This window comes from Oncorhynchus gorbuscha, linkage group LG08, assembly GCF_021184085.1.
Source record: "Oncorhynchus gorbuscha isolate QuinsamMale2020 ecotype Even-year linkage group LG08, OgorEven_v1.0, whole genome shotgun sequence".
Classification (NCBI taxonomy): Eukaryota; Metazoa; Chordata; class Actinopteri; order Salmoniformes; family Salmonidae; genus Oncorhynchus; species Oncorhynchus gorbuscha.
The window spans coordinates 68,077,769-68,089,375 of record NC_060180.1 but is presented as its reverse complement, the minus strand read 5'-3'; the positions used below and the strand labels follow the sequence as shown (position 1 = coordinate 68,089,375).

At 44.2% G+C, this 11,607-nt stretch overlaps 1 protein-coding gene across 1 annotated transcript in view; it reads right to left on the bottom strand.

Annotated features, from left to right (window-relative positions):
• Positions 1-506: 506 nt before the first annotated feature.
• Positions 507-11,607, bottom strand: part of LOC124040687 (potassium channel subfamily T member 1-like) — a 35,447-nt gene continuing 24,346 nt past the window's right edge. The window contains exons 10-14 of the mRNA XM_046357761.1: positions 6,154-6,237; positions 5,847-5,880; positions 4,520-4,617; positions 2,701-3,445; positions 507-1,068 (exon numbers count right to left, since the gene is read on the bottom strand). Coding sequence (XP_046213717.1) covers positions 3,191-3,445; positions 4,520-4,617; positions 5,847-5,880; positions 6,154-6,237 — 471 coding nt within the window. The 3' untranslated portion in view covers positions 507-1,068; positions 2,701-3,190. The remainder of the gene's footprint in view (positions 1,069-2,700; positions 3,446-4,519; positions 4,618-5,846; positions 5,881-6,153; positions 6,238-11,607) is intronic.

The following is an 11,607-nucleotide window of genomic DNA, read 5'->3' as shown; positions in this document are numbered from 1 at the left end:
AATACATGCACGGTCATAAATAACTACATAGTTAAAATGATGGTGCCTCTACACTTGAAGTTTATTTCCATGTGTCGTTTTTTTTGCTATTGTTCATTTGAATGGCGTGTTTTGAATGTAAAAAGACGCGTGTCAATTCATTAATAATGTCTAAAAGGATTTTTTTTTAAATCATTATTATTCATTAATAATATTTTGATTAATGTGCACCGACACTGTCAAATATATACATAAACTAAGACCGGGATTCAATGCAAAGCGAGTTTTGCATGGTGCCCTATACAGCCGACAAGGCACTTTTTAAATGCATTTTCCCTGACGTACCATCACCATCATAGGAAACACTGGGCATGCTGGCATAATAGCAAATTACAGTGTGCTGTGCTAAACGTGCCTTACATTACATCCTTGCCTAAATATACTTAATAAAGGGGAATTGCACTCAAAACCTACAGCATCTTTTGGTATTGTTTTTATTCGTGCAATGTTGATACAGTCCCAAAATGTCTGGAGACAATTTTCTCCTTAAAATTCCAATATCTTGACAACTTGGCTACTGACATGCAAAACATTTTGGGACTGATAACAATTCATGATTGACATATTATGCTACAAATTAATAAATAGACAGTACATATGGTAATATGGAGTATACGGCATACTAAGAACAGAGGTGGACTTTGCAGAACGTTCCTAAACAGTTCAATTTCCCTCACACCCCAAACGTGAAAACAAAGACCCCATGGAGTGTCTTTAAAACCCCTAAGTTCCTACATTGAGTATATCCTCTGGAAAGGCCACATTGTGAAAGAGAGAGATAGAGTTTAAGACATCCGTATCAGTTGAACAGCAGATACAGTATGGGGTGATACGTTCTGAAATTATACTGATCGCTAACCCCAGCACAGTATAGGCAGTATAGACAGTATGGGCAGGTTGTGTGTAAGTATGGATCAGAAAGGCGTCTCTGTCTTGGTGTGCTCCCCAAGACATGTGCTGCTTCCCAGACTCTCCCTGCTGCCACCAGCCTTAGGGGCGTAGCCCAGGGGATCCGAACGGATGATATACCTGTAAGATAGGATAGAGAACTTCTTAATCAATCTATTGTTGATGTGAAATGATGAACTCTCCTCTGCGACTCTAAATGGTTTGATATTTTCAATTCCTAACAAAGATACTGTGTGCACAAACAGGGTATGAAGTCAAAAGAATATGTGAATGTATGTATGGAGTAGTACTGTGGAGTAGTACTGTGGAGTAGTAATGTGGTGTAATATGGAGTAGTACTGTGGAGTAGTACTGTGGAGTAGTAATGTGGTGTAATATGGAGTAGTACTGTGGAGTAGTAATGTGGAGTAGTAATGTGGTGTAATATGGAGTAGTACTGTGGAGTAGTAATGTGGAGTAGTAATGTGGTGTAATATGGAGTAGTACTGTGGAGTAGTAATGTGGAGTAGTAATGTGGTGTAATATGGAGTAGTACTGTGGAGTAGTAATGTGGAGTAGTACTGTGGAGTAGTAATGTGGAGTAGTAATATGGAGTAGCAATATGGAGTAGTACTGTGGAGTAGTAATGTGGAGTAATATGGAGTAGTAATGTGGAGTAATACTGTGGAATAGAAATGTGGAGTAATATGGAGTAGTACTATGGAGTAGTAATACGGAGGAGTTATATGGAGTAATATGGAGTAGTAATATGGACTAGTAATATGGAGTAATACGGGGTAGTAATATGGAGTAGTAATATGGAGTAATATGGACTAGTAATATGGAGTAGTAATGTGGAATAGAAATGTGAAGCAATATGGATTAGTAATATGGAGTAGTAATATGGAGAAATATGGAGTAATATGGAGTAGTAATATGGAGTAATATGGAGTAGTAATATGGAGTAATATGGAGGAGTAATATGGAGTAGTAATATGGAGCAATATGGAGTAGTAATATGGAGTAATATGGAGTAGTAATATGGAGTAATATGGAGTAGTAATATGGAGGAGTAATATGGAGTAGTAATATGGAGTTATATGGAGTAGGAATATGGAGTAATATGGAGTAGTAATATGGAGTAATATGGAGTAGTAATATGGAGTAATATGGAGTAATATGGAGGAGTAATATGGAGTAGTAATATGGAGGAGTAATATGGAGGAGTAATATGGAGTAATATGGAGTAATATGGAGTAATATGGAGTAGTAATATGGAAGAGTAATATGGAGTAATATGGAGGAGTAATATGGAGTAGTAATATGGAGGAGTAATATGGAGTAGTAATATGGAGTAATATGGAGTACTAATATGGAGTAATATGGAGTAGTAATATGGAGTAATATGGAGTAGTAATATGAAGTAATATGGAGTAGTAATATGAAGTAATATGGAGTAGTAATATGGAGTAATGTGGAGTAGTAATATGGAGTAGTAATATGGACTAGTAATCTGGACTAGTAATATGGAGTAATATGGAGGAGTAATATGGAGTAGTAATATAGAGTATTATGGATGAGTATTATGGAGTAGTATGGACTAGTAATATAGAGTAATAATATGGAGTAATAATATGGAGTAGTAATATGGAGTAATATGGAGTAGTAATATGGAGTAGAAATATTGAGTAATATGGAGTTTGCAACTTTTTTGATTGCATCTCATCAACCGTTTCTTCAGGCCCCTACTTTTCTATGCGCTGCCATACTTACACTATGTCATTGAGCTCCAGCCTGGTGTCAGGAGGTGGGTTGATCAACACGTATGTGTGGGAGTGAGTAGTTTCTCACTCATGTCATCTGGAATTGAAACAATTACAATCATATTGAAACGTCCAATGATTTAGGCTACGGCAATAGAAAAGATTGTGTCAGAAAATGTCTGATTGAGCAAATGGTTTTTCAATGGAAGTTATCTTTTGACAGATGATGGACATTAGAGATGATTGTCCGACAAAAGACATACTGCCTATTTGTCTATGCAACTGATCGGAAAATAGTTGACAAGAGATTGACGGACATTAACGGACATAAATGGACACTGATGAATGCGTAGCTTCAGGCTTTGGCCACATGAATACGGATAAAATTGTATACATTCACCATTGTCTGTTTTGGTCTGTCAAAAGGCTGGCATAGTAAATTACATGACAATCATCTCCGTTGTTAGTCTGTCTGTCCATCCATCCATAAAGACTAAGTGTCATGTTTCAAACACATAACGTATTTTGTTCCAGGCCTTGGAAATACAACTTGCAATCCCCCCAAAAACATCCCTCCCCCTCCGGCTCAGCTTCCGCGCCCACTGCACGCTCTTCCTCCTCAGCAGGGGAGCCTTCCCATCCGATGGGTCGCTGGAGGTGGAGCTGCGGTGGAGCCCTCCGGCCACAGGGGGGAGCTCTCGGTCTCTCTGCTCCTTGGGGTCGTCTAAGTCCTCCACGCACACTGAGAGCTGTGACTGAGTACGGTCAAAACACAATGCCATATACATGAATGAAGTCTATGGTGTGTCTATAGTCAAATAGGGTCAAATGAAACGACCCAGAACAAAGCGAGTGATCAAGAGTGAGGCCAGAGAAGGTATAAGTTGATTTGACAATGATTTCTTCCTGATATAACCACCAGTGGCAAGTCTCGACGTGGTTTATCAAGTTTAACCAAGACACATTACAGAGGAAGAAAACCTACCTCATCTGCACAAAAAGTTGATTCAGTCTGACCAAATAAATCTATTGTTTTTCGCGAATCGTGGAATCACACAAATAGGAATCATGGAATCACACAAATAGGAGTCATGGAATCACACAAATAGGAATCATGGAATCACACAAATAGGAATCATGGAATCACACAAATAGGAATCATGGAATCACACAAATAGGAATCATGGAATCACACAACTAGGAGTCATGGAATCACACAAATAGGAATCATGGAATCACACAAATAGGAATCATGGAATCACACAAATAGGAATCAAGGAATCACACAAATAGGAATCATGGAATCACACAAATAGGAGTCATGGAATCACACAAATAGGAATCATGGAATCACACAAATAGGAATCATGGAATCACACAAATAGGAGTCATGGAATCACACAAATAGGAGTCATGGAATCACACAAATAGGAATCATGGAATCACACAAATAGGAATCATGGAATCACACAAATAGGAGTCATGGAATCACACAAATAGGAATCATGGAATCACAAATAGGGCTGAACTTACTTGGGAGGATGGCTCGCATTGCTTATGATGGAGAATGAAAAGAAAAGGGATGAATGACATTAATGTTGCTTACTGTGTTGTAACATGCTTAAATAACCATGAAAGCATACAGACTAAACATTTATACGTGACAAATGAGAAAAAAAGAGAAACACACACACAACAGAATGACAGCATAATCAATGCCACTGTAATATGTAATTAACACAATAAAAAATAAAAAACGAAACTGGGATTTCACTGCCAAACAAATGAATGTCAACAATGTTAAAACAGCCTTGCGGTCTAGAGGGCACCTCCTCAGAGGAATCTGCTGTCTGGGACTCGGTCCTGTAGATGCCGATGGGAATATCTCCGACGGTGGAACACAGTTTCTGATAGAGCCTTCCATACGACACCATTCTGTATACTTCTGGCCCTTCTTTGGACACTGTGTTAACAACCCTCCAGGCAAGCTTCAATGCCATACAACTCTCCTTCCGTGGCCTCCAATTGCTCTTAAATACAAGTAAAACTAAATGCATGCTCTTCAACTGATTGCTACCTGCACCTACCCGCCTGTCCAACATCACTACTCTGGACGGCTCTGACTTAGAATACGTGGACAACTATAAATACTTAGGTGTCTGGTTAGACTGAAAACTCTCCTTCCAGACCCATATCAAACATCTCCAATCCAAAGTTAAATCTAGAATTGGCTTCCTATTTCGCAACAAAGCATCCTTCACTCATGCTGCCTAACATACCCTTGTAAAACTGACCATCCTACCAATCCTCGACTTTGGCGATGTCATTTACAAAATAGCCTCCAATACCCTACTCAACAAATTGGATGCAGTCTATCACAGTGCAATCCGTTTTGTCACCAAAGCCCCATATACTATCCACCATTGCGACCTGTACGCTCTCGTTGGCTGGCCCTCGCTTCATACTCGTCGCCAAACCCACTGGCTCCATGTCGTCTACAAGTCTCTGCTAGGTAAAGTCCCCCTTATCTCAGCTCGCTGGTCACCATAGCATCTCCCACCTGTAGCACGCGCTCCAGCAGGTATATCTCTCTGGTCACCCCCAAAACCAATTATTTCTTTGGCCGCCTCTCCTTCCAGTTCTCTGCTGCCAATGACTGGAACGAACTACAAAATTCCCTGAAACTGGAAACACTTATCCCCCTCACTAGCTTTAAGCACCAACTGTCAGAGCAGCTCACAGATTACTGCACCTGTACATAGCCCACCTATAATTTAGCCCAAACAACTACCTCTTTCCCAACTGTATTTCATTTATTCATTTATTTTGCTCCTTTGCACCCCATTATTTTTATTTCTACTTTGCACATTCTTCCATTGCAAAACTACCATTCCAGTGTTTTACTTGCTATAATTGTATTTACTTTGCCACCATGGCCTTTTTTGCCTTTACCTCCCTTCTCACCTCATTTGCTCACATCGTATATAGACTTGTTTATACTGTATTATTGACTGTATGTTTGTTTTACTTCATGTGTAACTCTGTGTCGTTGTATCTGTCAAACTGCTTTGCTTTATCTTGGCCTGGTCGCAATTGTAAATGAGAACTTGTTCTCAACTTGCCTACCTGGTTAAATAAAGGTGAAATAAATAAATGTCTGGATCCACAGGTCATCCTCAGAGATCTGCATCTAAAAGGTCATTTCAAAGTCCATTTCTATACAGGAGGAACAACTGTACAGTGATTTTAAATGACTGTGGAGTCACTTTTACCTGTCAGTGTAAGGATTTGGACAGGCAAGTAAAGGCTGCTGTGCTGTCACACATAGGACTACTGTACAATACAACGGGTGAATCTCAGTAGTCTAAAGACGCCTGCTCTGTTTGTCTTCTCTCTCCTTCTGTCTGAGACGTGGAGAGGAAACCACTTTTGACCATTGAGATGCACCCAGAGAGTAACTCACAGAGCAGAGGAATCCAGAGCCCGGGGTGGTGTCCAGGCCCAGCAGCAGCCTGGTGATGGAGATAATATAGTCTTTGACAAACGACTGGGATGGCAGACAGGGCAGACAGGACAGACAGGACAGGACAGACAGGACAGACAGGACAGACAGGACAGGACAGGACAGGACAGGACAGACAGGACAGGACAGGACAGGACAGACAGGACAGACAGGACAGGACAGGACAGGACAGACAAGACAGGACAGGACAGGACAGACAGGACAGGACAGGACAGGACAGACAGGACAGGACAGGACAGACAGGACAGGACAGACAGGACAGGACAGGGCAGACAGGACAGGACAGGACAGGACAGGACAGGACAGGACAGACAGGACAGGACAGGACAGACAGGACAGGACAGGACAGACAGGACAGGACATAGAAGGGTCATTCCTGGTCATCCAGAAATTAACACATTCCAATTCGACTAGCATTATATTATATGGACATTGGGATGCATATGAACACATTGTGACAGAAAAAAGAATGTTACACGTTATAACATACAATATCTGGGAGGTACAAAATTGTGTAATAAATAACTATAATTACTACAGTACATGCCCTTAAGCAAAGTCAGTCTGTGCCACAGAGATAACCTTGTTTAAATAAGCCTCAGTAGGATAATTAAAGAGATTAGCCTCTGTAGGCCAATTAAATAACCACTAGGATACAGTTCCCGCTCAGCCCAGTCAAAACTGTTCGCTGCTCTGGCCCCCCAATGGTGGAACAAACTCCCTTACGACGCCAGGACAGCGGAGTCAATCACCACCTTCCGGAGACACCTGAAACCCCACCTCTTTAAGGAATACCTAGGATAGGATAAAGTAATCCTTCTCACCCCCCCCCCTTAAAAGATTTAGATGCACTATTGTAAAGTGGCTGTTCCACTGGATGTCATAAGGTGAATGCACCAATTTGTAAGTCGCTCTGGATAAGAGCGTCTGCTAAATGACTTAAATGTAATGTAAATGTAAAGGTATCCTAGTGGTTAGAGTGTTCGACTGGTAACCGAAAGGTTGCAAGTTCAAATCCCCAAGCTGACAAGGTACAAATCTGTCGTTCTGCCCCTGAACAAGGCACTTAACCCTTTGTTCCTAGGCTGTCATTGAAAATAAGAATTTGTTCTTAACTGACTTGCCTAGTTAAATCAAGTTTTTAAAAAAAGGCTAATTAAAGAGATTAGCCTCAGTATGCTAATTAAATAGATTAGCCTCGGTAGGCTAATTAAATAGATTAGCCTCGGTAGGCTAATTAAACAGATTAGCCTCGGTAGGCTAATTAAAGAGATTAGCCTCGGTAGGCTAATTAAACAGATTAGCCTCGGTAGGCTAATTAAAGAGATTAGCCTCGGTAGGCTAATTAAAGAGATTAGCCTCGGTAGGCTAATTAAACAGATTAGCCTCGGTAGGCTAATTAAACAGATTAGCCTCGGTAGGTTAATTAAAGATATTACCTTCTGTATACAGTACAGAACAATCTCTACTTAAAAAGGTATCTAGTTAAGCAGTAAGTAAAAAAAAGTAAAAAAAAGTTCTGGGACACTGTGAAGTCCATGGAGAACAAGAGCACCTCCTCCCAGCTGCCCACTGCACTGAGGCTAGGTAACACGGTCACCACCGATAAATCCATGATTATCGAAAACTTCAACAAGCATTTCTCAACGGCTGGCCATGCCTTCCGCCTGGCTACTCCAACCTCGGCCAACAGCTCCGCCCCCCCCGCAGCTACTCGCCCAAGCCTCTCCAGGTTCTCCTTTACCCAAATCCAGATAGCAGATGTTCTGAAAGAGCTGCAAAACCTGGACCCGTACAAATCAGCTGGGCTTGACAATCTGGACCCTCTATTTCTGAAACTATCCGCCGCCATTGGCACAACCCCTATTACCAGCCTGTTCAACCTCTCTTTCATATCGTCTGAGATCCCCAAGGACTGGAAAGCTGCCGCAGTCATCCCCCTCTTCAAAGTGTTACAGACCTATATCCGTCCTGCCCTGCCTATCTAAGGTCTTCGAAAGCCAAGTCAACAAACAGGTCACTGACCATCTCGAATCCCACCGTACCTTCTCCGCTGTGCAATCTGGTTTCCGAGCCGGTCACGGGTGCACCTCAGCCACGCTCAAGGTACTAAACGATATCATAACCGCCATCGATAAAAGACAGTACTGTGCAGCCGTCTTCATCGACCTTGCCAAGGCTTTCGACTCGGTCAATCACCATATTCTTATCGGCAGACTCAGTAGCCTCGGTTTTTCGGATGACTGCCTTGCCTGGTTCACAAATTACTTTGGTGAACCAGGCAGTTCAGTGTGTCAAATCGGAGGGCATGCTGTCCGGTCCTCTGGAAGTCTCTATGGGGGTGCCACAGGGTTCAATCATCGAGCCGACTCTTTTTTTCTGTATATATCAATGATGTTGCTCTTGCTGCGGGCGATTCCCTGATCCACCTCTACGCAGACGACACCATTCTATATACTTCCGGCCCGTCTTTGGACACTGTGCTATCTACATTTACATTTACATTTAAGTCATTTAGCAGACGCTCTTATCCAGAGCGACTTACAAATTGGTGCATTCACCTTATGACATCCAGTGGAACAGCCACTTTACAATAGTGCATCTAAATCTTTTAGGAGGGGGGGGTGAGAAGGATTACTTTATCCTATCCTAGGTATTCCTTAAAGAGGTGGGGTTTCAGGTGTCTCCGGAAGGTGGTGATTGACTCCGCTGTCCTGGCGTCGTGAGGGAGTTTGTTCCACCATTGGGGGGCCAGAGCAGCGAACAGTTTTGACTGGGCTGAGCGGGAACTGTACTTCCTCAGTGGTAGGGAGGCGAGCAGGCCAGAGGTGGATGAACGCAGTGCCCTTGTTTGGGTGTAGGGCCTGATCAGAGCCTGGAGGTACTGAGGTGCCATTCCCCTCACAGCTCCGTAGGCAAGCACCATGGTCTTGTAGCGGATGCGAGCTTCAACTGGAAGCCAGTGGAGAGAGCGGAGGAGCGGGGTGACGTGAGAGAACTTGGGAAGGTTGAACACCAGACGGGCTGCAGCGTTCTGGATGAGTTGTAGGGGTTTAATGGCACAGGCAGGGAGCCCAGCCAACAGCGAGTTGCAGTAATCCAGACGGGAGATGACAAGTGCCTGGATTAGGACCTGCGCCGCTTCCTGTGTGAGGCAGGGTCGTACTCTGCGGATGTTGTAGAGCATGAACCTACAGGAACGGGCCACCGCCTTGATGTTAGTTGAGAACGACACGGTGTTGTCCAGGATCACGCCAAGGTTCTTAGCGCTCTGGGAGGAGGACACAAGGGAGTTGTCAACCGTGATGGCGAGATCATGGAACGGGCAGTCCTTCCCCGGGAGGAAGAGCAGCTCCGTCTTATCTAACCTCCAAACGAGCTTCAATGCCATACAACACTCCTTCCGTGGCCTCCAACTGCTCTTAAACGCTAGTAAAGCCAAATGCATGCTTTTCAACCGTTCGCTGCCTGCACCCGCTGTTATGCGGGTGAATGAGGACCCAAAAGCGACTTGGCGAAAACAGAGTCTTTATTCCAGTAAAGGAAATAGGCAATACTCCTAGATAAATCGGAGCAGAAAACAAAACATAAAAAACTAATTCCACTCGTAGTGACGAGGACAGACTGGAGACTTGACCATAAACTGTAGGTTGCCTCGGGAAGGCACCGACCGTAGCAGACTCAGACACCTGCTCACACGCAGCATCTGAGGGAAACAAGACACGACAGGGCGAGACAAAGACACAGCACGGTGAACAATATACAAGGATCCGACAGGACAGAAACGGAAAACAAGGGGAGAAATAGGGACTCTAATCAGAGGGCAAGATACGGAACAGGTGTGAAAAGATTAGATGATTGAGTAGGGGAATAGGAACAGCTGGGAGCAGGAACGGAACGATAGAGAGTAGAGAGAGAGGGAGGGAGAGAGAAAAAGGGAACGAACCTAATAAGACCAGCAGGGGGAAACGAACAGAAGGGAAAGCAAAATGACAACACAATATAAGACAAAACATGACAGTACCCCCCCACTCACCGAGCGCCTCCTGGCGCACTCGAGGAGGAACACTGGCGGCAACGGAGGAAATCATAGATCACAAACGGTCCAGCACGTCCCGAGAAAGAACCCAACTCCTCTCCTCAGGACCGTAACGAAAAACGATAAAAAGGGAAACTAGGGTACTACTCTAAAAAAAAAAAATGAGACACGGGTAGAGAACTGAAAGCTTTAGAGCAAACAGGACCAAACAGGCCAGGAGAGTAACAACTAGGGACAGACTGAGACACAGCAAGGGCAGGAACAAGAACAGGAGAGATGCGATGGCAGGGAACAGACTGAGACCCAGCAAGACCAGGAGCAGAAGCAGAAAAAAAATTACCAGACTTATTCTGCGCGCAGTCCGAACACGCAGCCACGAAACGGCGCGTGTCACGCTCCTGAGTAGGCCACCAAAACCGCTGGCGAATAGAAGCAAGCGTACCCCGAACGCCGGGGTGGCCAGCTAACTTGGCAGAGTGCGCCCACTGAAGAACAGCCAGACGAGTAGAGACAGGAACGAAAAGAAGGTTACTAGGACAAGCGCGCGGCGACGGAGTGTGAGTGAGTGCTTGCTTAACCTGTCTCTCAATTCCCCAGACAGTCAACCCGACAACACGCCCAACAGGAAGGATCCCCTCGGGAACAGTAGAAGCCACAGAAGAACTAAAGAGACGGGATAAAGCATGAGGCTTGGTGTTCTTAGTACCCGGGCAATAAGAAATAACGAACTCGAAACAAGCGAAAAACAACGGCCAACGAGCATGACGCGCATTCAGTCGTTTGGCAGAACGGATGTACTCAAGGTTCCTTTGGTCAGTCCAAACGACAAAAGGAACGGTCGCCCCCTCCAACCACTGTCGCCATTTGCCTAGGGCTAAACGGATGGCGAGCAGTTCACGGTTAGCCACATCATAGTTACGTTCCGACGGTGACAGGCGATGAGAAAAATACGCGCAAGGGTGGACCCCATCGTCAGTATCGGAGCGCTGGGACAGAATGGCTCCCACGCCCACCCCCGACGCGTCAACCTCGACAATAAACTGTTTAGTGACGTCAGGTGCAACAAGGATAGGGGCGGATGCAAAACGCTTCTTGAGGAGATCAGAACAACAATCATACGACCGGTGAGGAGGAAGGGAGTTGGTTCTGGACCGACTGAAGACCGTGCGCAGACCATGATATTCCTCCGGCACTCCTGTCAAATCACCAGGTTCCTCCTGTGAAAAGGGAGCAGAACAAACAGGAGGAATAGCAGACATTAAACACTTCACATGACAAGAAACGTTCCAGGAAAGGATAGAATTACTAGACCAATCAAAAGAAGGATTATTTATGACACACTAGCCAGGGATGAC